General features: G+C 44.1%; 1 protein-coding gene across 14 annotated transcripts in view; it reads right to left on the bottom strand.

Annotated features, from left to right (window-relative positions):
- ACOT11 (acyl-CoA thioesterase 11) overlaps positions 1-26,391 on the bottom strand; it is a 791,760-nt gene that overhangs the window by 51,613 nt on the left and 713,756 nt on the right. For all 14 annotated transcript variants that reach the window (XM_086952551.1, XM_086952558.1, XM_086952565.1 and 11 more), the window contains one exon: positions 21,628-21,759. In XM_086952551.1, coding sequence (XP_086808677.1) covers positions 21,628-21,759 — 132 coding nt within the window. The remainder of the gene's footprint in view (positions 1-21,627; positions 21,760-26,391) is intronic.

Below are 26,391 nucleotides of genomic sequence, written 5' to 3' on the forward strand. Positions count from 1 at the left end.
TGTGACTACCATTGCGGGAGGCAGAGCAGACCCACACGCTTCCTAGACAGATGTTCTCCAGTCACAACCCTCCCTCTTATCCTCTGGTACCCCCATCTCCCTTCCCCTCCAACAGCATCTCCACCCTGTGCAATACTAGCACAAGCAGTGTATTTCCTGAGTACCCCATTCAAGAGTAATGGTGGAGTACCTACAGAAAATAAAAAGTTTTCCCACTCCAAAACTAAACCTTTATGGACAGCATGTCTCAGAACGGTTTAATGATACAACATGTTGCAGTCAGAAGGCGAGTCGGTCCATCAACACTGCCAAGGCAATAAAGATGCGATTACTTGCAGGGGGTCCTTATCTTCATTGATAGTGCTCAGTGCAGAGTTTCCCCCAAAACCTCGTCGATAGTCTAAGTGGTTGTGAGGATCACGCGTCCTCACCTAGTGTTAAAGGTAAGATGATGAGAATGTTGCCCTCCGTGGAGTCCATGCCTGCCAACCTCCTGGTCGCCTAGTTGCCTGGGCTGTTCAGGCAGAATGAAGTGGGTACCAGGGGGCACATGTAGTGGGAGACTCAATGTCCAATTATTCAGCGCCTAATCTGATGCTTGGGGAGCCGCTGGCAGAGCCAGGGGAACCTCCCCGGTCCCCCACAGACCATGCTCCCGATGCCCCTGGGTCGCCGGCCAATTGTCCACCCTCCGGTATCTCTAGGCCCAGGAGCATCAGAATATAATATGATGCGCTCTGTTCCGGAATTCGAAGGCTAGCCCGAAAGGATATGTCCATCTGTACTGGATGTTTTCCTGGCGGAGCTTATCAGTGACGGGCCTGAATTGCTGACTGTGAGCTATCGTCGGTGGTGCAATGTCCTGATACAGAGTACACGTGGCTTCCTGAAAGGTTACTTTGTCAGCGTTCCTTGTGGCTTGCAGGATGACCTCTTTTGTTTTAAAGGAGTGTGGTTTGGCCAGGATATCTCTTGGGCGCTGTTAGTCTCCCATTGGTGGCTTCCCCAGTCTATGCACTCTTTCTATTTTGACCTAGCCTGTGGCTGTGCCCAGAGTTTCAGTGAAGAGACCCGTTACAAATGCTTACAGATCCAGTGTCTCCACACCCTCCTCCAGGTTACCAGGTTACTGATCCGTCTGTTGTCCCTTCGAGATCTGTTTTTCATGCCTTCATTTTTGAGCAGGGCCGCTTGAAGTTGCACCTGTAGAGAGTGCGCAGTGCCACTGAACTGGTCTGTGCGTTGCTCCAGTTCTAAGGTTTTTGACTCCAGGTCAACCACTATGCTCCCCTGTGGTAAATATTTGATTTACCGTCTTAATTTCTATGCAGGTAAGTACTTAAACAAAAATAACTCAATCGGAAAGAAAGAGACAGAGTCCGTGGTGTTAGAGTTCTTAGGGGTTTTATTCCTTAAAAAGGAATGGTACCAGACCGGATATCGTATTCCTGCCACCACAGGGGTGCAGGAAGGGATAGAGCAATATTTTATTGACAATACATAGCTTATATACTTAAATCATATTATAGAAACCAATACAGTAGGCGTAACAGCTGAGAGAAACAAGATAAGAGCACACACGTGGTAGTGATACGTAATTAGAAGGCGTGAACTAGGCGTGAACATAGAGGTGTGTGCTAGAAACGTCACATGTAAGTGTCATAAGTGGGTGGCAACAAAAGCAGAATCTTGCAATGTCAGCAGAAATCTGAGGCCTGGATGCGCGCGCAGCTGCATGACGTTTGCATGACGTATGACTGGAGGGTGCAGGGGACTTGACATTTACACTTAGCGGAAAGAGACAGAAGTCTGGCATGTCAGATCAACTTGTACCACTATCATATCTGATATCTGATGTTTGGGAACCATATTATCTAGAAGAGAAAGGTCTCTGGGGCAGAAGCTATTCTATACTGACTGTGAGTGCGTGTATAAGCGTCTAAGTGTCTACATGAGATGCGAGGGGGCATGGGCCTTCCATGGTAACAGAGGCTATGAATTACTTGCACGGAGACAGTGAGGCCGGGCCCTTTGCTCTGCAGCTGGGGGGATGTTTACTTAAACTAGTAGGTAGGAATGCATTTTCGAGGAGCGGAATAGATAATGCGAAGGTTGAATTTGGTCTTGGCAGGCAGCAGGCTGAGCTAAGCGCCGTGGGCCGCACAGGGAGTAAGGCAGAGGTCACGGGTACAGAGGCAGCCCAGGCTGAGGTGTTCGGAGTCAGAAGACAGAAAAAGGCTCGATGGCAGAATTCGGGGCCTGCTTCGCCAGAGCTGAAGAACGTGTAAAGTACACCACGAAAAGACGTTGGCATAGCATATTTAAGAACTGAATATTCAACCCGTTCATGGCGGGTCTGAAAGAGGACATGTTAACGTTGGACGCAAATGTATTTGTGTCTTCATAACTGGCACAGGAGGGAAGTTACATGCACTTTAAACTCGTACATGGAGACGGTGGGGTACACGTTAGGGAACATTTCTTGACCATAAAATTTATATTTCCTCATTCCCTCCTTGTTCCCTACGGACCCTTCATGATATATCGATCCTCATGAATCGATCAGTCTGTTCTTGTAACATCATTTGCTCTTCTTTCTTCTGTTTGCGTTTTGAGTGAAAACTGGAATGTGCAATGCACGATGTGGCACACAGTCCACAAATCGCTGGCCCACATTGTAGGCACAGGCAGCAACTGAATACTATGACAAGGGCAATGCCTAGGAAGGATAGGATCTTCCATCCCCAAGCAGTCAACGTTGTCCAGAACCAACCGGACCAAGTCCAGGTGCCTGGATTCTGATGTATCAAACTTGCAATTTTATGAAGACGTGTAATAGCTTGATATACCGTTGGCGCGTTTTCTGGAATGAAAACACAGCAACTTGACCCGATGACCTTACAAGCTCCGCCTCTGTCTGCCAAGATGACGTCAATAACGAGACGGTTTTGAAGAACAACAACCCGCATGGCGGACTGCTCCTCTGTTAAGTTGCCTAGAGCGGAGGCAGTTTCATTCACTACTGCTTCGAGTGTTCTAGTTAATCTTCGTATTAGTTTACTGTTTTGTACGGGGCCTGTGAAGAAAAAGAATCCTTTATTGAAATCTGTGTATTGCTCCCATGCCGTTTCAGTATAGTCGACAATCGGGAGATCTCTTCTGAGTCTACTCTTTACTAGATTTGTATTTCTGTGATAATCAGGAGGGGCTAGGAAAACAGGTGGCAGAAGGAAGGCAATATAACAGGTACCATCCCAATCTGGAGGTAAGCGTATGTATGCGGTATGGCCACAAACAAAATAGGAATGACGGGTAGCTCTAAAGGAAGACTTGCCATGATCACTGAATTCGACCACGGTAGTACATTTACTATGACCTAAGTGTACTGAACCCTTCTTTCTGACACATAAGTCACCTGTGACTGGTAATACTGACATAGCAGGGAGAACTGGTGCAGCTTCGGATTCAACAGTAAGAATCATGAGGTTAATTGTATAATTACCTAATCCATATACTTCATTTTCTAGATCAGTTCCTGTCCTAATGGGAAGTCCCTTCTTGTCAGGGTAGCAGACATTGAGCAGAACTAGGTTCAGGTTTCCCCAAATCCAATTCCCCTCGAAAACAGCAATATCAGAGTCTAAAGAATTAATTAATCTAAACCATGCACCACAGGAGCCATTGTGAGTGAACGGGTACGGGAAGAGAGGCAGAACTCCCTTATATTTCTGATAGGGAGGGAGTCGGCCACATATCCAACAGTTTGTAGCATTGTTAGTCTGATGGGAGTGATGTAACATACTAATGAATGTGTTGTTGCGCAGCGCAAGCCTGTAGGAGAGTTCATGAGGCGGTAATTTGCTAAAAGAGTGTTCGGCAGTTACATTGTAAGCAGATTGTTCACGCTTGAAGATAGGGTAGTATATTGGCAATAGTATACTAGCAACAATAATCAAAAGACTTAGAAAAAACATAACCAATAATGTCACTATACAGTGACTGCGGAGTGATTTACAGTATGTACGTTTCTTGAGTTGTCTCTCTCTCTCTCTATCTCGATCTAGGGGATACATGTCAGAAACTATTTAACCGATTCACCTAGGGGAGGACTTAAACAATTAAACTGTCTGACTTGCTAGATCGAAGTTTTGTTCGATACTCCTCTTGGGGAGTTTTCTCTCGCTTGGGAATTTTACAGTCACTAGATTCGAGGCAGTCCTTTGAGGGGGTGGACGAGTCAGTTTCTGGCAGCAGTTCGTTGCATTTTTTAATATGACTCGTGTGGATCCACCCCTTTCGGCCTTCCACCTTGATCGCGGTCCTCGTGGTAAGAAGGACGATCTTCGGCTCTTTCCAGCGGGGCTCCAGCGGACTTTTCCTGTCGAAGTTGCGAATCAACACAGCATCGCCGGGACGGACATCATGTGGCTTTACATCAGTGTTGTCGGGAAAAGCTGCGGCAACCTGCGAACGACATGATTGGAGTGCAGACATCAAGGAGGCAATGTAATCTGTCAGCATATTACAATCAACATCGGTGATTTTCTTAGGCATGGGCGTCCCCCACATATTCGGTGGTCTGCCAAAGACCACTTCATACGGGGATAGCCCTGATCTCGAATGGGGGACCATTCTCATGTAAAACAGTGCAACGGGCAGGGCGACTATCCAGTCGACCCCTTTCTCTTTACAGATCTTTGCAAGGCGGGTTTTCAATGTCTGGTTATGCCTTTCTACAAGGCCAGCGGCCTCGGGATGTCGGACACAATGGAATTTCCACTGATATCCTAGCAGAAGGGAAACCTGTTTCATAAGCTCGGATGAGAATGGCTGTCCGTTATCTGAGTACACGATACGGGGCAAGCCGTACCGTGGGAAGAATTCTCGGACCAGCTGCCTGGCAGTGGTCGGGGCAGTGTAATCTGGGACTGGATATGCTTCGGTCCAACGGGAAAGTGCACAAACAACTACGAGGACGTACTTAAATCCTCGACAACGGTCCATCTGGATATAATCCATCTGGAGGACTTCAAAAGGGTGATCGGGAGGATGAAATCCACCTTGCTCTACAGGGACGCTTTTACCTGGATTGAACTGACAACAGATCATGCAAGTACGCACTCTGTTTTGCTGCTGCTCGTAAGTGTTTGTTGTACCAGAGGTTCTGTAAACTGTCTAACATAGCTTTTTCTCCTAGATGTGCTGGACTATGTGCTGTATTTATTATGACTTGAACCATAGAGTCAGGGAGAAACCATGTAGATTTTCCCTTCGTCATCCATCCTTGATCTGTCTGAATCCCTCCTAGTTCAGTCCATTTCTTGATTTCATCTGGAGTGGCATGTGTCTGAATATCGATTACATCTAGTGTGGGATCCCTAATTGACATACACTGTGTTGGTACTATTGTCTTTGTCACATCAGTTGTCTGGGTGTGAGTCAATGCTGTATGTTTTGCTGTTTGGTCTGCCAGGTCATTACCCTGGGAAACAGAATCTGTAACTTTAGTATGTGCTTTACACTTCATGATGGATATGGCTGAAGGCAGATGTATTGCGTCTAACAGGGCTTGAATGAGGGAACCGTGTTGGATCTTGGCACCGTGAGAGGTCAAAAAACCTCGTTCTTGCCATAACACTCCGAAGTCGTGTACGACTCCGAAAGCATAACGGGAATCTGTGTATATGTTAACATTTCTGTTCTTGGCTAGTATGCAGGCTCGGGTCAGAGCGATGAGCTCCGCCGCTTGAGCAGACAGTGTGTCAATACGATGTGTTTCTTTGACTTCAGTTTCAGTGGTCACTGCATATGCGGCCACTAACTCTCCTGTACTTGTTCTCATGCATGAACCGTCCACGTAAAGTGTCAGGTCTGGATTTGTCAATGGAACATCTGTTAAGTCTCGTCGGGGCTTTGTTACTGCATTAATGATCTCTATACAATCATGCGGGGCTGGATCTGTCATAATAGAGGGTAACAATGTTGCGGGGTTTAGAATGCTACAGCGTCTGATTTCTATGTGTGGCTGGAATAGCGTCAATTCATAACCTCGTGCTATAGTTAAGTGTTGAGTCTGGGTCCTGTTTAGAAGGACCTCTACAGAATGTGGAACTTGTACTGTCAATGGATGTCCTAATACAATTGAGTCGCTCTGTCTGATAGCTAGGGCTGTTGCGGCAACTGACTTTAAGCACGCAGGGAGTGCCTGGGCTACTGAATCCAATGTACTTGAAAAATAAGTGCAAGGCTTATGTGAACCTGCTTGATCTTGAGTGAGGACAGATAATGCTGTACCATCACGTTCTGTAACAAAGAGTGTAAACGGTTTGCTGTAACATGGTGTCGCTAGAACTGGTGCTTGACATAAAGCTTTCTTTAATTCCTCAAAAGCCTGTGTATGTTCCTGAGTCCAAGGGAGGGCAGTCGAAGTCGCTGCCTCCTGTGTTGTCAACTGAATGAGTGGTTTAGCTAGAAATGCATACTGAGGAATCCATTGTCTGCAGTACGAGGTGAGGCCTATAAAGGCCCGCACTTCCTTTTGTGTCTGGGGTTGTGGCATATTTACAATTAACTGAATGCGATCAGGAGTGAGCTGTCTCCCCACTTTGGACAGCAAGTGACCCAAGTACACAACTTGCTGAACACAGAATTGTAGCTTCGAAGGAGACACCTTGTGTCCTTTGTCGGCCAGAAAATGTAAAACCGTCAGTGATGCTTGTTCACATTCGGGCTCACTTTGTGCGGTGATCAGCAGATCATCGACATATTGCAGTAAGGCAGTGTTAACTGGCATTTGGATACAATCAAGTTGTCTTTTCAGTGCTTGGCTATAGATGCTGGGGCTTTCTGTGAAATCTTTGAGGTGCGCGTGAAAATTTGAAACTTCGTCCATTTAAACTGAATCCGAAGAGATATTGGCTCTCCGGATCAATGGGCACACTGAAGAAGGCGTTCTTGAGGTCAATTACAGTAAAGAACGTTGCTTCCGAATCAATGGCAGTCAATAAGGATGAGATATCGGGAACCACAGGGTACTGTGGAACAATGCATTTATTCAGTTCTCGTAAATCAATCACCAGCCGATATACTGGCGGTGCATTGGGATCAGTACGTTTAAGAATCGGAATGATAGGGGAATTACAGATATTGGAGTCGGTCTCTACGACCACTCGTTGGGCAATAAGCTCTTCAATGATTTCCAGTAAAGCCACTGCAGCATCGGGTGGTAACTTGTATTGTCTGATTCGGGGTAAAACAACACCTGGCTTGAGTGTAACACGATATGGTGTAATGTGCATGCAGCCTACATCGGTTGGGCCTTGTGCCCACAGGTGTTCTGGTACATTTTTCAATCTGACATCAAACTTTCGTAATACATAGTGACCCTTGAAGTCTCGCAGGAAAAGTCTAACTCCTTCCGGAGAGCAGCATATCACGGCTCCTAGAGCCTTCAGTGTTTTGATACCTAACAAGTTTTCTGGACATGATTTCGTGAGTAACAAGTCTGTAACACGTGATAATGGACCTACCGCTAAGGGGACAGGTTCTGACACTTCATTTACAATAGGCTGTCCTGAAAAACCAAGGGAAACATTCTGTGAGCCTGAGAGGGGTGCCCCTGGGACTTCATGGCTGATTGTTGTGCGGCTTGCCCCTGTGTCAATTAAAAACTTTCTGTCTTTTCCCAATACTTGACTGTGTACATAAGGACCCTCTTGATCTACAGGAATCTCAATAAGAGGCAAGCCAACCTCCCTCTCTAGGCTGTTTCATGTGTATCGCTGATAATCGGGGTAATCTGATTGGGCATACTGGCACATCTGCCGTGAAACTTGCTGTGTCGCGGCGATCGGCTGTGGCTGTGATGCCGCTGCGGCCTGTCCTGTATGGGATGAAGCATGCATCGGTTGTGAATTCTGCGAAGTTTGTTGTTGGCCCTGGTCTTGTCTAGGCGGATGCGGTCTTTCTTTAGTTTTACCTGTTGCTATATTGTGTTTCAGGACTGGACATTCATGTACGTAGTGACCTGGCTGTTTGCAATAGTTGCATGTCCCTTTAACGGGAGCTGCTGAATTATTTGTCTGTGTCCCACCCTTTTTCTGACCGTCAGCCGGGGCTGTCTGGGCAACTAGTATTTTCATTTTCGTGTCTTTCATACGTCTTTGTTCATGTTCCTGTTCTTCTCTGATTCTGTTCTGATGATACTGTAACATCTGTAACATCTGGGATGGCGTATTTGCTTGCCATGTGCTTTCGACTTTATATACTCGATTCTTAACTTGCGTTAGGGAATTCTCTACTAATTTACTTACAAAAAGGTGTGGGTATGACTCGCTACTTGGTTTCAGGCCACTATTAATAATAAAACATTTCTCGAATCTTGAATAGAAGTCACTAGTATCTTCATCGTGTTTCTGTTTACAGGCTGAGATTGCATCCCAGTCTTCCTTTTTAGTTGTCAATAATCTTGGCAAGACCTGTACTATCAAACCTGGTAGTGCTTTAGCTTTTTCCCCAAGGCCTAGCCCTGGAGTACGAATCCTTTCCTCATCTTCTATTTCAGTCCATATAATCTTTTTCTCTCCCACCTCCCATTCTCTTTCCTTGAGCTTCTCGTAGATGCCGGTAGGCAACAGAACCTTTAACAATTTCATAATATCAGTATAGGTGTAATCTCCCATGAGTAACATATCCTTAAGCTCTCTGTGAAAACCTGCGGGGTCTTTATCATGACAGGGTACTGGTTTCTTCATTTCCAATAATTCTAACTTGGTCAGAGGTGTGTATACATACACATGTTTCAAGGTATTATCGGTACCCATGACTGGGTGTACTTCTCGTAATGGGTTCTGCCTTTCAATGCCATGAAGACGTTCCATATGATACATTTTTCTTTCTGGGGGCGGAGCGGGAACATATTGTGGGCCTAAGAAAGTGTTATATCTGTGCCGTTGTTCTAGAATTATTTGAATTAACTTAGTACTTAGGCCTCTCCATCTATCCATAAGTAGTGCTTCTAATGTATCAGGTAAAGGACCTGGATCAGAATGTTGATTTCTGTATAACGTGAGGAGGTGCTGAATCATGTATATACCTGCTAATTTCTGCTCGTCTGGGGAAAGGTTCAGAAATGTATGTGCTACTGTGTCATCACTGTATATATTAGGATTGTCAGCCCATAGTACTGCTGACCGGGCTAGTTCTTGTTCATCCATAGAATTGAGTACATGGTACCCCATTCGTTCTCGAAGCATTTTATCAGTGTCTTGAAACAGATATTCAGGAGAATTCGGTTTTGATATGCCAGAGAGAAAAACTCTCTTGCTTTCTGGGCGAATGCCTTTCCTAAGGTAAGTTCCTTTACCTACATACGCTATCATATCTGTAGTCTTTTCTGGTTCTTCAGGTCCTTCCTCCTCCTGGGAGGAGCCATTTTCTTTTTCCTTTTCGTGTATTTCTATTACTGTTTTTCTTATTTTCTTGTACATGCTAGCTATGCTATTCTGTTTATCATGCTTTCCTTCGGCTATATTTTGACCCCACTTGTTTAGGGCTTCCATTTCATCCTGGTCTGTCTCTGGCCTGTCTCGGTCTCTTATTAAGCAATTTATGAAAAAACATAGTATATATGCTTGAGTGTCAATTTTCTGATGTGCCAGGGCCTCCTTAATACTTTCAGGGTTTTCCCCAGTCTGGACAAAATGATATATTCTATCTAGGTGATCAGGCATATCTGGGAATAACACTAGATAATCTGTGGCTTGTCGCAAACGTAGTGATGCTATCAACATTCTGTCGTCTTTACCGGGTACTGGGTCATATCTGCAAACTGGGAGCTGTTCTTTGAGTATGTCGAGACGGGGTGATTGGAGCATAGGGTGCTTCTGCATGTCCCTAAGGTGTAATCTGTGTGTTGCTGGCGGGGTCTGGTAACCCCCGGTTGCACCTCCTGGGGCGGAGGCTTGGGCATTATCCCTCTGTGGAGTCTGTATATGTACTTGAACTTGTCTCTTAGTAGGATCAGGCAACGATGGATTTGGTATCTTGACCTGAGGTGGGGGAAGTGGTGGGGGTGGAGGAGCAGGCTGTCGAACGGGGGAACTCTGTTGCAGTAATGGCGGAATATGGTCTGGAGGCGGGTTGCCACCTCCATCCCCGTCCCCGTCAGAAGGCGGGGCGCGTGAATTGGTGTAAGCGGGCGCTACATCATCTAGATATGAAGCCAGGAATATGTCTTTAGTAGTCCTGTGGTTTACTTTAGTTGGAACCAATGGTGACGGCAGATTTTTTGGTATTTCTGAATTGGCTTCAGGCGAACCCTCGGCCACTAAGTACATGCCATTTACAAGATTGTTTCGTGCACGGTCTACTTGTTCGGCTTTTACTCGGATCCCTTCATTAACTAATTCGTTCTCTCGGACTCTATCCGGCGCTTCTCTAAGTCTATCTTCTCTTCGGAGTTCTTTTTCGGCTCGTTTATGTGATTCTTTACGCCATAACTCTATGGCATCTTTCTGTGATTGTCTGGCTTTCTTTCTCCATAATGCTTCTTCTACTTTCAGGATGCACTCGGCATCCCATGTTCCTATAGCGGGCCATCTGTGTCTTTCTTCTAGGTGCTTAGTATAATCGGCCCATAAATCTAGATACAGGATGGCGTCTATGCCATGCTTGTGGTACATGTAATTCCCAGGCGTGTCCCTAGGGGGGATAGGAATTTCTTCCTCTAGTATCCCTTTCCTAGTTCCTATCTGCTTTAACTTATTGAAAAACGGCATCTTGTCTACTTAATACTCGATACTCAATCCTTGCTACTGAACTCTGAATACAATTAGTTACACAAAAACACAATAATGCACATTAAACAATCACTCATACCACGACATTAATCACATGAGAGAACATTTTGAACATATATCTCTACCCTCGGAACCAGATGTACTGCTAAACAGCACAGATACACTGTCGAAGACAGTGCAAGAACTTGAATAACGGATATACTGCTAAACAGTACAGATACACTGTCTAAAACAGTGCAGACCGCGTTTGTGTACCCAAACCCGTCTTTACCGGATACATAATAATGCACCCGTCTAGATACGTCCCAGCAATGGTACTCACCGGGAAGCACGGAAACAGAAAGCCTCGGAAAACTCGACTGGACTGGACCGGACTCGACTCGACTCGACACGTGGATACTTCGGAAAACTGGTGGGCCTCTTGACACCTCGGACCTTGCTTCTTTCGGCTAGGCTCTGGTCGGGATCCTCCGCACTCCTCACCGCCTCGTCTGGGTGCTGATCGCAGTCTCCGTCACCTCCGTGGGCCAGAGGGAGATACAGGAAATCCTGCGGGTACGCGTAGTTCCGTCTTGACTGATGGCAGGGGGCAAAGCTTGCAACGCACCAACCGGCGCGTGAGGTGGGGGAGGGGTCCCTATTCGGGCGCCAGAATAATGTGGTAAATATTTGATTTACCGTCTTAATTTCTATGCAGGTAAGTACTTAAACAAAAATAACTCAATCGGAAAGAAAGAGACAGAGTCCGTGGTGTTAGAGTTCTTAGGGGTTTTATTCCTTAAAAAGGAATGGTACCAGACCGGATATCGTATTCCTGCCACCACAGGGGTGCAGGAAGGGATAGAGCAATATTTTATTGACAATACATAGCTTATATACTTAAATCATATTATAGAAACCAATACAGTAGGCGTAACAGCTGAGAGAAACAAGATAAGAGCACACACGTGGTAGTGATACGTAATTAGAAGGCGTGAACTAGGCGTGAACATAGAGGTGTGTGCTAGAAACGTCACATGTAAGTGTCATAAGTGGGTGGCAACAAAAGCAGAATCTTGCAATGTCAGCAGAAATCTGAGGCCTGGATGCGCGCGCAGCTGCATGACGTGTGCATGACGTATGACTGGAGGGTGCAGGGGACTTGACATTTACACTTAGCGGAAAGAGACAGAAGTCTGGCATGTCAGATCAACTTGTACCACTATCATATCTGATATCTGATGTTTGGGAACCATATTATCTAGAAGAGAAAGGTCTCTGGGGCAGAAGCTATTCTATACTGACTGTGAGTGCGTGTATAAGCGTCTAAGTGTCTACATGAGATGCGAGGGGGCATGGGCCTTCCATGGTAACAGAGGCTATGAATTACTTGCACGGAGACAGTGAGGCCGGGCCCTTTGCTCTGCAGCTGGGGGGAGGTTTACTTAAACTAGTAGGTAGGAATGCATTTTCGAGGAGCGGAATAGATAATGCGAAGGTTGAATTTGGTCTTGGCAGGCAGCAGGCTGAGCTAAGCGCCGTGGGCCGCGCAGGGAGTAAGGCAGAGGTCACGGGTACAGAGGCAGCCCAGGCTGAGGTGTTCGGAGTCAGAAGACAGAAAAAGGCTCGATGGCAGAATTCGGGGCCTGCTTCGCCAGAGCTGAAGAACGTGTAAAGTACACCACGAAAAGACGTTGGCATAGCATATTTAGGAACTGAATATTCAACCCGTTCATGGCGGGTCTGAAAGAGGACATGTTAACGTTGGACGCAAAAGTATTTGTGTCTTCATAACTGGCACAGGAGGGAAGTTACATGCACTTTAAACTCGTACATGGAGACGGTGGGGTACACGTTAGGGAACATTTCTTGACCATAAAATTTATATTTCCTCAGTAAGATGATGAGAATGTTGCCCTCCGTGGAGTCCATGCCTGCCAACCTCCTGGTCGCCTAGTTGCCTGGGCTGTTCAGGCAGAATGAAGTGGGTACCAGGGGGCACATGTAGTGGGAGACTCAATGTCCAATTATTCAGCGCCTAATCTGATGCTTGGGGAGCCGCTGGCAGAGCCAGGGGAACCTCCCCGGTCCCCCACAGACCATGCTCCCGATGCCCCTGGGTCGCCGGCCAATTGTCCACCCTCCGGTATCTCTAGGCCCAGGAGCATCAGAATATAATATGATGCGCTCTGTTCCGGAATTCGAAGGCTAGCCCGAAAGGATATGTCCATCTGTACTGGATGTTTTCCTGGCGGAGCTTATCAGTGACGGGCCTGAATTGCTGACTGTGAGCTATCGTCGGTGGTGCAATGTCCTGATACAGAGTACACGTGGCTTCCTGAAAGGTTACTTTGTCAGCGTTCCTTGTGGCTTGCAGGATGACCTCTTTTGTTTTAAAGGAGTGTGGTTTGGCCAGGATATCTCTTGGGCGCTGTTAGTCTCCCATTGGTGGCTTCCCCAGTCTATGCACTCTTTCTATTTTGACCTAGCCTGTGGCTGTGCCCAGAGTTTCAGTGAAGAGACCCGTTACAAATGCTTACAGATCCAGTGTCTCCACACCCTCCTCCAGGTTACCAGGTTACTGATCCGTCTGTTGTCCCTTCGAGATCTGTTTTTCATGCCTTCATTTTTGAGCAGGGCCGCTTGAAGTTGCACCTGTAGAGAGTGCGCAGTGCCACTGAACTGGTCTGTGCGTTGCTCCAGTTCTAAGGTTTTTGACTCCAGGTCAACCACTATGCTCCCCACTGAGTCAACATCTTGCCGGAGTGCCATTAACTTTTCATTCAGATCAGACTTTGTTTCCAAGGAGGTGGACATATCAATCTTGAGCTCCTCCCACAATTCTCGTTTATAATCACACAGAGAGGAGAGGAGAGAAGATCCTCTTTGGTGAGGGCCATCGTGTTTTCCAATCCGCCATCTGGCGAAATAGTTGGATACCGTATTGTTGTGTTTTTTTGGCGTCACAGAGATTCTCCACAACTGTCACCAGATTAACAGAGTCCTTAATGAGGCCACCCATCGGCAGTGGGACTCATGGGATTATTGTACGTGCAGGCCTTCTGATGTGGTTTCCACTGGTCCCCGGACTGTCTCTTAGGATTCTGCCATTGTCCCTCACCCTCTAGATCCTGATCTTGATATGCAGACCCCCTCCCCCCCATCCGGTTTCTTCGGTGTGCTCACTACGTCTGGATTTCGTTCTCCAATCCCGGTGAGGCTGTCATCAGGTTTGTGGCGTCTGCCCCAAACCAGCATGTCAGAGTCAGTCACCGGGGTTACTGACTGTATCCAAGTTCTCCTACTTTTCTGCAGGGCTGGTGGCCTACAGTATCCCACACTTTCAGCTGAATTGGACTTCCACTAGGAGTATTTGGCTACCCGGATCCTCTTCATTTCACTCATGCCTCTCGTCGGGTCTCTCAGCCGCCATCTTAGAGTCAGGCGCAGCTCCGGTACCGTCAATGCAGTCCCATTCTGTTGCCAGGGCCGCTTCTCCTTCTCAGGATACCTCTGCGTTAAGCTGCTAGGCTGTGCATGAGGGAACACTGCCAGTGGCGGCTCCTTGCTTCTGGCTTCTTTTGAGCCGCGCTCTCCCCATCTTCGGCATGTTCCCGGTGCCATCCGCTGACTTCGGTACAGCAGAGGGGGACCGCGGCAGTGGAATATTTGTTCCGGAGCCTCGTCACCCCCTTATGCGTGGCCTCCTCTCTCCTAGGCGCCGGTGCTCCTCGACACCGAGTTCTCACGTTTCCCGGTCCACTATTGCGCACATCAGGTGTCTTCACACCCACTGTACACAGCAGGCCCCAGCTCCATCCGCCCTCATCCAGGCTCACACTGGCCCCGGGAATCACCAAAATCAGCCAGAATGCTTCTGGACTACGGTTGCCAGTTAGTAGCTGGTGTTCCTGGCCATTTCCCTGCAATTTCTTGTCAGTGGCAGCAGAGCTGCCGTGGATCATGCCCACACGGCCATCTTGGCTGGCCACGCTCCCCCAGAAGTTTTCATTTTGAACTGACTTATGAGCAAGGAGACTCAGACTGATGATTTATCTAGATGACACTTTGATTATTGCATAGGACAAAGGAATACTTATCACCCATCTGAATTTGGCAGTAGATCTGCCGCAGTCCCTGGAATCTAGAGTAAATATTTTTAAAAAGCTATGTCTGGTACCAAGTCAGGGGACTTAATTTCATGTTTTATTAGTGAATACAGTCCGAGTCGAAATGAGGTTGCCAGGGGATAAACTGAAGAGATTGAGGAAAGAGCTGAAGAGATTTTATGGCAGTGGAAGAGGTATCTTTGAGGACAGTGATAAGAATGATAGGTTTATTGTCTTCACCTTTTCAGGCAGTCTTTCCAGTACATTATATTTTGGGGCACTTTAGAGGATAAAGATGCTGCACTTGAGTTGGGATTGGACATAATCATGGAAGATAGTGTTGGATCGGGAGTCAAGAGTGGAGCTAGAATGGTGGATTCAAAATATGAAACATTGAATGGCAGGGCAATTTTTGAGGAGTCAGATTGTGGTATAATTATATGCAAAGTTACAAGGATGGGGTGCGAGATGTAGAAAGTTTTGTGCGGGTGGTCAATGGAAAGATCATGAGAGGAACTTACATATCAATTGTCCAGAGTTGTTAGCAGATTTGCTTGCAGTATGTTATTTTACTCAGGAAAGAATGAAGTGTAATGTTAAGAATGGACACTGTGTCAGAGGTGAGATATGTGAACAAGATGGGGGCCCATGTTTGAAGTGCTTACCGGAAATGGTAAATAACTTTTGTGAGCATTGCTTTAACAAAGGGATTTCTGTAGTGGTGAAACATATTCCTGGAGAAAGCAATGGTGTCGCGGATTGGTATTCAAGGAATTTTAAGGATTTGAGTGATTGGAGACTAGACAGGGATGTGTTTCTAAATATACAGAGTTTTTGGAGTCCTTTTGTTGTGAATCTGTTTACGAACAGATTGACTTGTCTGGTAGTGAGATTTTTCAGTTGGAGACTGGAAGCATGTGGAGGGGATGCATACTTCCATTACTGAACAAGATTGGGACATGTTCGCAGGAACAACGAGACCGTGGTTGTGATTACACCGATTTGAAGGTCACAGGCTTGGTTTCCGTTCACGATGAAAATGCCAGTGGAGTTCCTGAAATGTCTTCCCAAATTTGAGAGTTTGATTCTAGATCCACAAGGGCAGTTACATAGTTTAATGGCAAGAAATCAGCTATTTGTGAGGGCATGGAAGATTTCAGGAGATAATGGCTTGGAGAAAATGGTTTTGTTGGTGTTTTATGGATGTTTTGATCCAGTTTCAACAAAAGTGGTAAATGTAGTGAATTATCTGACAGAGGTATTTGAGTTGGAAGTGTCAGTTACTCTACCATCCCCTCTACTACAAAGTGTCAGTTACTTTATTATCCTCCCTACTATGAAGGGAATTACAGGTTGTGTGTAGTAAGGTGTCTGAAGGAGTATGACAGAACGACTGCAAGTCTGGAAAGGCGCAGGTATTGATATCTTATAAGCCTCCACATAATCCAGTTTCTTCGGTACCTTTGGCACGATGGGTGAAGGAAGGGATTGAAGGAATCGGGAGTGGATGTCAGTAAATGTGGAGCTTATTCAGTGAGGTGAGTTTCTGCATCAAAAGCATTGGTGTTGGGCAGAAGTCTGCAGGATATCTTGAGGGATGCAGGTTGGTCTAATAAGAGAATGTTTTGTAGTTTTTACTTTAAACTTTAAGAGAGTGCATTTGATAAACGTTTGGAGGAGCTTGACGTCAAATGAAGATTTGTCACAGCCTTTTAGGCAGAAATCTCAATTTCATTAAAGACATGGAGGATACGATTATCCCACCGCTTTTCAGTAACCCGTCCTGATGAAAAATGTGTTTGGATTACGGAATAATGGGATAAATGTTATGAAGATGATTCTGAAGATGGAGTAATATCTGCATGTTTGTTTACCAAAAGAAGTTAAAAAAGATGAAGATGATTTCAAAGTTTTTCTTGTTCGCAGTATTCCAAAGAAGCAATAGGGGCAAGTGTTCAATGTTTTTACAGTCTTCTGGAATGTTTAAAGAGTTCCACATTCTTATAAGTGTTGCTGCTGTGAGGGGGCCAATAAAAAGAGATTGCAAATTCTTAGCCTCCCTCTCTTTAATAAAATCAAAATGTTCTGCTCAGTAGGCTTTGCAAAATGTACATTAGTCTGTAACCATTGTAATGTTTGGTGAGTTTTCAATGTTCTTCCTGGAGAGTTGGTGTTCTGAACTTGGCAGTTGATTGCTGACTAGCTTGGAATGACTACACTCCGAATAAACCTCTAAGGGCCTGATTTACAAAGGGCCTGGCCTCCACACTCATGGCAGAGGCCCAACAGTCGTGGTGGAGTCTCCGGGGGAGATTGCTCATTGTGCAGATTTCACCCGAGTTTGGTGACTCCCCCACAAATGCGGAGACCTCCACCAAGAATGCAGAGGATCGGCTTGAAGTGTTTACTACGGTGTAGAGCTGTCCTACTTCACAACACAGCGTAGCCACCTGAGGCATCCCTTGTGGCAGGAGGCCAAGAACAGATCTTTCATTAGGGTGTGGCAGAGCAGACATTATTGTGGGACTCACTTGTGGAGATCAGATACTCTGGATCATTGTTTTATCTAAAATGTGGTTAGTATAGCAGATTCCCAGTTCAACCTCAGTGAAAATGATGTTTTAACAGTTCTGTGGAGTATAGACTTGGACTGGAAGAGCTTATTAATGTTTAACGACATGTTGGTTGCGAGATTGATTTTGGCACACAAGTTTGACTTCGGCCACCAACAATGCATCAGTAAGTGACAAATCAACCTTAACACCTTTAAAAAATATTGGTTTAGGTGGTCTTTGGCAGTTTATCCAATTCTTTGGACAATGGGATTCATAGGCTTCTCATTTTAATAAAAAAAAATATATTTTAACTTTATTGTAGAAACGAGAATCATGAAATTAAATCACATACTATTTTAAACTAATCTCTTAATTTTCTTCATTTTCCTTTCAGCCTGGGAAATGAATGGCATTTAACTGCATTTATATGCAATCAATGTATATTTGCCACACTACCAGGAGGAATAAAAAAGGAGTTTCTTAAGCCTTCACTTTGCAAATCATTTACGCTTCCTCCAATTGCAGACTAGCCTTACGGCATCCTCCTTAAGTCAAACAAAACCGACCCAACTAAAGCAGGCAGCAGCTGGCTTAAACAGATGGAATCGTTCATAAAGAGTTCCTAGGCAACTACTTGGTCATAAACATGGCAGACCATCAACCCACAATGATAACACTAGACTCAATGTTCCCCAGTAATTTTGTGAAAAGTGCATTTTATTTAGTACAAAACTATGGTTAAAATAGCTACAAAAGTCATAAATTCACGGGGTTCAATTTCAATCACCACTGAACATAAAGTAACAGAACAATGAAACACAATATCTGACAAAAAAGTATTGGGGAACTATGTCACAATAAACATGGTAAAGCATTGGGTGTCTTAATGGGAAAAGAATGCAACATCACAATATGAACAGACATATCACAAAAGACATCAAACCAATACAATTAGTGGAATGAAGGAACACAATACTGGTCAATAAAAAAGATGCAATGTTGGTTCTTCAATGTATCGACGGGTGTTTCGGCGAACTTATCGCCTTCAACAGGAAAACCACATTGAAGGTTAGGTCAGGGTAAATATACTTCCAAACAAAATGCTTGAGGGCGTCCAACAGTGCCAAGAAAGCGAATATCTTATTGATGAGATTAATGACCCAACAGAATAGATTTTTATAGATGTCTGGTCCAATGGGATAACAGTGAACACTGGGCCATGATCAACAAACTTTAGTATGCACCTTTATGTGACGTCATAGTTGGAACATCGCAAGAGAACAGTCTTGTTCGATTTTACTCGGTAAAATGTTGTTTATACGAGACGAAACAGGAGAGTCTTCAAATTGGTATCAACATATGGTAATGCCCGTGGAGTAAGTGCCTCAGCGAGTGAGTGAATCCGCAACCGATATTTCGGTAGTCTAGTGTTCTCATTGTGGGTTGATGGTCTGCCATGTTTATGACCAAGTAGCTGCCTAGGAACTCTTTATGAATGATTGTATTTTCCCTGTCCTAAGAAGGTTTATTAGTAAAAGGGGGGGTCCTTATATTTACATTAAACAGATGGAATCACAGTCACATGAGGCTTGCTAAAAAGATCCTATCTATTACATGTCGCACCTAAACTTGAGTACGAAATTTGAGTGCCAGATTAACATTAAATCTGCATGGCGAGACCACACATTATTTGCAAGTCATTTTAAAAAACATTTGCAAGAGCCTAATTGGTAATATCGTTTGGTAAATTGAGATCCCCCAGTAGTATTCATAGCCTAACGGTTCCTTATAGAAATAGTGGACACTAACTAATCAAACACCTGTACAGAACCAAATATTTCTCGACTTGCAAAGAGCCTACCTATCCAGAAAGGGGGGATTTTTTAAGAATACTCACGGGTATGCATGAATAAACATGAAATACAATGGCCAATGCACATGAAACAAGCATTGGCATAGCCAATAGGTCTCGCCTTTGGGACCTTATAAGTATTTAGTTACCCAGCACAATATCTTAGATGCAACAACATCAACTGTTTCATGGCTAAACAATTGTAAGGTCCCAAAGGCGAGACCTATTGGCTATGCCAATGCTTGTTTAGATCTGTAATGCCCTGGAAGCTTCTGGAGATATGAAAATTGTAAATGTCAGTAACCGGCAAAGATGGCATTGTCGGACCATGCTATGTATTTTTTATATTACATGCAAAAATGTTTTCTACACTTTCTACACCTTGGAATATACAATTTGCGGGAATTATGTAATCCTTAAACTCAGGAAAAATTTCATTTTCACATATTGACTGTGACTTATGGCCATTAAAAACAAAGGTTGTTTATACAACAGGTGATCGTAGGTGTGTTAGAGAGTGTGTTTGTGTATTACACATTTACACTGGTTTTAGACGGATGTATGAAAGTACAACGCGATCATTGTGATCATGGTACTTTACATCGCAGTTTTTACAACGCAAGTCCACGTAACAGTAGGGAAGGTGTTGGAATAGAAAATCACACTATTCCTTAACCAAGAGCGCCATCCAGCGCCAGTCGTAGTAATGACTTGCGTTGTAATGGCTGCGTGGTAAAAATGGTGCGGTGTAAACACTGTGTTGTAAACTATGTTTCCCGTTTTAGACCCATATTTCATTCGAAAGATTCTACACGTCTGAATAATGGATTGTGAGCAATGGGAAGCCCATAAAGTATTACAGTTTATCACAGCATACAGTGGTTTGGCTTCGATTTTGAATAAACAGATTATGTATATTCAAAAATTGCTTATATAGTCACACATATGTGTGTTTGCATGTATATATTCAAAACATTTGCAACGTCAGACATTCAAATATTCTAAGAAAAGTAAAATCCATCCATTGGAGTGTCTGCTTTGTTCTGTGTCACACCAAGTATGTAAAGAACTGTACACACATAAACTTTGCATCGATATGTTTATAAAATGTCTGATATGTCATTTTATAGCGCTTCTGGCTGTAATTTGAAGCTCTGTAAAGAATAGATGCTTTCTGCATTCACGCAAACAGTACTCAATATTTGGACTCGGAAAGACAAAAGGCAAAGTTGGCCTTGCCAAGTTTCGTATTACTGAGCTCAAGATCACACGTCGTGTTTCCAGCGCACCTCCCTGAGCCACATTGCTAAATATTTACGCCCAGGTCATAATACTGCACTCTTTGTCATACATATTACACATATATCAATGTCAGGGTCATTTCGATTAAAATATCTGGTTTTGGAATAGTCATGTAAGTGTGACCCGCCCACTGCCTTTTGTGAGCTGCTTGTGAAGTTGAATATACCATTCTCGCAGCCTTGGAGCAGCAGTGACATAGTGCCCTAAATGCATGTGACAATCTGAACTTCCACGGTCTGGCTGAAGCATGCACCAAAGCATTCAATAATATTCAATGTTTTTGGGTCGGCCTATAGTTTAGTCTAGCTCCTTTGGTGCTTGAGTATAAAGCTGTACTACCGCATAATTGACCCGCTCCTCACTTACTGAAAACCGCAACTTGAAGAAACGGTTCACAACATCTTTCCTTCTTACATTTAGTTGCTTCCCTCTGAAAAGGATTCAAAAAAGAACCAGCGCGCGAGGGGGAGGGAATTGAAGCACGGAGAGAGGCATACAAGGCTTAATGAGCCTTGACAGAAACCCACATGGTGGGTGCGCGCGAGCACGCGCACGTGCACGCAAGCTTGAGGCCAGGAAAAGCCTGTGGTAGCACTTTCAAAAGCCACTCACTAAATTTCTCGCAGAGCAGCGCATGCGCTGGCTCAGCGAGACCTCAAAAAGGAGGGAATACTGGTTGAACTTCAAAGAACTATAAAGTATCACAACGCGAGTCTCAATACGGGTAACAGTTTAACAGATAATACATCTGACAAACGAGTGACAAATCTATAAGCATGTATTGCAAACATGAAAAGCCAATATATTAAACATATCAGATGAATCTAGAAGGAAATCTTAATCACCAGGTGGTGAAACAAGACTCAATGAATTACTTTTGATGCACCTGCACGAAGCTGTGTGGAAAAAAAACTGCACTTACCATGCAGTTTTTCAGGTAAGTGAATGATTTATGTAAATTCACAATATGTACTCAATTGCCACACCAAGGTATCTTCCTCAACATCGGCTAATCGTTTCAGTGTACTTACCCAACATCACAGGGAGTTCTTCTCGATGCCAAAATAATAAAGTCGGTGAGTTTGTTGTCCTTGCTGCGGGCGGGAGTGATCACATGGTAGAGCATATCATCGTCATCCACTTGCTGTAGCAGCTCACATTTTCTGAAGAACAGCAAAATACAAATCTTTTTATTTAAAATGTTGGTTTTCAGAGAATCCTGTAGTAGGATGACTGTTACGATTCTATGAATCACAACACAAAAATGTATGCCACTCAAAGGTCAATAAAGAATGCATCTGTTACACAAACAGTGCAACACATCATTCAGAACTGGCCCAGAGTTGGAGTGGGCATTGACACAACAAAGGAATCTGTATACTCGAATGGCATTGGCAGATGGGCACTATTTACCAGCATCGTCACATTCTAAACACCTGGGAGAAGATTGCCAAGAATAAAAATGTCAAGGCTGTGGTATAACAATTGAGGCTATGTTTTAGGTAAGCAGGTTTGGAAGAAAATTGAGGCTCAATTGTGTATCTACAATATAAATTGCATTATAATGATGATAGCTACTTATAGGGCATAAGCAATTACCCGGCAAAGGTGTCCCAGCATGAAGTATTGCGAGAGCCACTGAGAATGAGATTCCACATATATGTGTTAATAATTGATAAGATACTCATTTTTTACATTTCCTTTTCATATTCTTGAAGCTCACTAAAGCCTTAACATAATTGCACATTTTCATCTTTTTTTATTAACACTGCCATTTCGTTATCCTGTTATCACAAATTGCACATTTTAGCACTAGTAAGCACAGCCTCGGCAAAATTAATGACGATTGGAAAAGATAGTAGAATTAGCCTTCATTAGAGAAACTTGTAAAAGTTTCCAAGGTCTTCTAGCATTCTTTCCATAAGAAGTGCCTGTCAACTGCTCATTTGTGCCTCTCTCTAGATTTCTGTCTGTCAAGGGTTTCTGCTTCCATTTATTTGCATTGGCAACGTGTATAAATGTAGCACCAACATGTATGGATTTTAGCACCACAGTCTCCATATGTCCAGAGGGCGAAGCTCTTGTTCACTGATTTGACATTTTACCATTGCTTATTTTGATGCTTGATGTTTATTTTGGTATTATACATGTTTACATGTTAGGACGGGCATGCCCAAGCGACATGACTACTTAATTGAGGCTGGTCTGTGAAATAAATAGTTTAAGATTTATCCCTGGGAAAATGAGCATTGGTCCCCTTTAGAAATTGATAATCCCTGGGAAGTGCAGCAGAGGGGGATGCCAGACAAGCCACGGAGCTAAGCCAGAAAAAAGCATGCTTTCCCTCGAAATACCAAACCAAAAGCGACAAAAAAACAGAAGTTTAGGTCAGAGGAAATCGAAATTTAGGCGTCTGTCTTATTACCGTCAAAATATGTTACAACAATTCTTTGGAAGCATCATCGTTATCCAGTTAGAAGGAGTTCGACTATTCCACCCTAGTCAATAATAACCTGGTTGGTGGGGGTCTGTTAGATAGTGTGGTTTTCATGGAATTCTTTTGGCTTTTGGTGGCAGTTAATGATCAGCATATTTGTGAGATTTGTTTGGGTGATCAGGCTTCACCATGTTTGCCCTATTGAAATGTATTGCAGTGAATGGCTGTATTGATGGTCACAAAATGAAGCATACTGGACTGCTGATAAAATATTGTTGTCACAATATAAATCATTCATTAGTGGAGTCATTCTAATTTTAGAAATGGTGGTAAGCTCTAAGGTGATTAAACCATTGAAACATATTGATCCTCTGCTGAGATTTGACGAGACGTCTTTGAGAGAAAACAGATTCCCTTTCACAATTTTATGGTTAGTGGTCCAGGAGGGAAAATCTGGCTATGTTCTATGAATTCACAAATATGTTCCTCATTCATGTGAGAAAAAGAGTTTGACATGCTGTTTAAAAACCATACCAACAGTAGAAGCAGTCCTGTCTGTTGATTCCCCATTGTCCGCCTGCAGCCTCACCACACAGTTCTAATGAACAACTAGAATGCTAACATTCTACATTCCTGACCAAATCCAGAACACTTTCTGCAATAATTCCTACCTACAGGCAGATGGCACTATCTAACTTCATGGCAACGGTGTCCCACCTCCAGATGCGTAGACACACATTTGCATATAGGTGTACCCACAGAACACCGGCAGTGGATCAACAGATAGATTCTCTTCCCTCAGATGGAGAGCAACTGACAAATTAAGATGCTTACAGTATGCAAAGTCTAACTTGGGACCTCATAACTTACAAGAGATCCCCTCCACAGAACGGGAAGGTGGGTGGGCTGCGAGTGATCTGTGGTAAAATATAGCATCCACCAGAAAGAGTGTTACTGAAGATAATTAATTTCCTCTTCTCATCGATGCTTCTAAGTACAGATTCATCACCTTTTGAACCAATATCAAATCAGTAACCCCTACCCCTAAGTTTGGAGGATCAAAGGAAAAGTCTGTTCACCAGGAAGTACTACAGGACCAAGCAGGCAAAATGACCCTCCTTGTGGAAGGGACGATCAATAGTACTTGGAAAGGACAGACGTCCTTGTAGCAGCAGAGGAACCCCTCTGGCCAGGGCCATAGTGGCAGCCTTTGCCCTGATGGAATGAGTTTTAAGGTCCACAGGAGAATCCTTTTGGCTCAGCAAAGTTTAATGCAAAGAACAATCCACCTACATATGGTCAGTTTCTGTGCTGAATTCCCTTTTTTCGAACCAGTAATTCAGACAAAGTTGATCATCTACCCGGTGCACCTTACTCATATCAATGTATAAACTAATGCCCTGTCTTGGATCCAATCCGTGTCGCCTTTCCTCCTACTTAGAGGGATGTGGTGGAGAGCAGAACATGGGGAGCATACTTGCTGCCCCCAGCATGAGAATGAAACATAACTTTCAGAACGAGAGGCCAAAGCATCAACCTGTCGGTGGGAAGAGTCTTTAGACAGCAATGGAACATATAACACTTGATGCCATGTAAGGAAGGGATGATGGTGAGAAAAACCATCTTGATGGTCAAAGGTTGCAGGGTACAACTGGCATAGGCTCAGATGCACACATATCAAAAAGGTAAAGACAAAATTATGATACCAGTGCAGCATAATAAAAGGAGCCGGGGAGAGACATGTATCCAAAGCCCTTTTAAGGAACGCATTAAAAAAGATGACTTGAATAAAGAAGGCTGATCAGGCAAAAAAGAAAGGCAGAATGGTCCGATGAGTAGCCTTTAATTAACTTAGAGGTGTGCGAGCCAACAAATTAACAGGGAGAGCCAAGCCAGATCCAAGCCAAGGGTTTGACTTGGCTCTAAGAGCACGTGAACGAGTCTTAAAAATATTTATCATATAAATCATGCAATAAACATCATGTTAAAATATGATAAGGAGCTAGCAAAATTCATACGTTTCATGTTAGTACTTCAGATTGCTTGAGAAGTACTTATTAGAAGCAAGAGTTTTCAGACATAAACAGAGAAACATGGTATACAACGAAGTTTTTACCACGCACTACCACTACAACGCAGGCATTACCACGCATACCATTACAACGCATTGCGCTGGGGGGCGCTCTAGGATAGGGAATAAGTATCATTTTATATCCAACACCTTCCCTAGTGTCCACGGGGACTGGAGTTGGAATATAAAATTATACTTACCACTATCCAGCACCTCTAAGCGCTATGCGTTGTAACGGTATGCGTTGTAAATACTGCGTTGTAATGGTATGCGTGGTAAAAGTATGCGTTGTAACGTCATACATCTGAGAAACATTGCCACCCCCACCTTGATGACAATGCATTAGTGAAAAAGAAGCTAGTCATTTGTTATAAGTGGCCTTGGTTCTTATAATAGATGGAGGAAATTATAGGTGTATTTGAACATGCTTTTTTATGCAACAAAACAAAGGAAGCTTGGTGAAATAAAGTATTTGCCTAGGATCACACAATTTGGTCAAACCTGGAAGCCGGGATTTCCAGTTTTATGCTGAAAATCAGCCAAAACATGTGTATCTATTTCTGACATCAAAGATGAATACTTGCCCTCGATTCTTGGAGGATTAGATGAGAGCGTAGGTGACAAGAAGAATGCACATTTTGTTCTTGGCAATTTTACATAACTCGAACCTTGCTAGGGACATAGGAGCGCATAACTACAGATACAGTTTATGTTACATCTTTTATTTTTGGACACAGGAAGATTTAAAGGAAATCACAAGATACAAAGCTGAGGCCGGGATTCAAACCCGGTTCCCATGTCACATGTTTTGCAAGTGTAGCCATTAGGCCACATCGCTTCTAGTGAAAGCTCGGCACAGTTTGGGACCGAGGTTCTAAGAGGACCTCAAACTGAGCCAGGGCCAAACATCACGCTTGAGCCGGACCCAAGCTTTCCTTGGCTCACCAACCTCCACTCTTGCTGGGCTACAGAAAAAACAAACAAATCGGACAGCTTGGCTCAAAGAGGATGAACTTGTCTGTCCTCACAACATAGATGAGCATCCACAGTAAATGTACTTTGTCGATGGTCAACGAGCAGCAAGTAGAAATTAAAATAAAAAAGCAGATCTACCACATCTGGTGGAAGTCAAAGGCAATGAGTTGATCTGGCTAAATGTCCATGCATGGAGGTGTAGATTGGAAGTTAAGGTGCAGAGCTCTTCCTTTCTGTTGAGAGTGCAGGTCCTCCTAAAGTGGTAGTCAGAGCGGAGGACAGATGCTCAGAATCAGCAAGTCGGTATACTAA

The sequence above is a fragment of the Lissotriton vulgaris genome, chromosome 1_1, assembly GCF_964263255.1.
Source record: "Lissotriton vulgaris chromosome 1_1, aLisVul1.2, whole genome shotgun sequence".
Lineage (NCBI taxonomy): Eukaryota > Metazoa > Chordata > Amphibia > Caudata > Salamandridae > Lissotriton > Lissotriton vulgaris.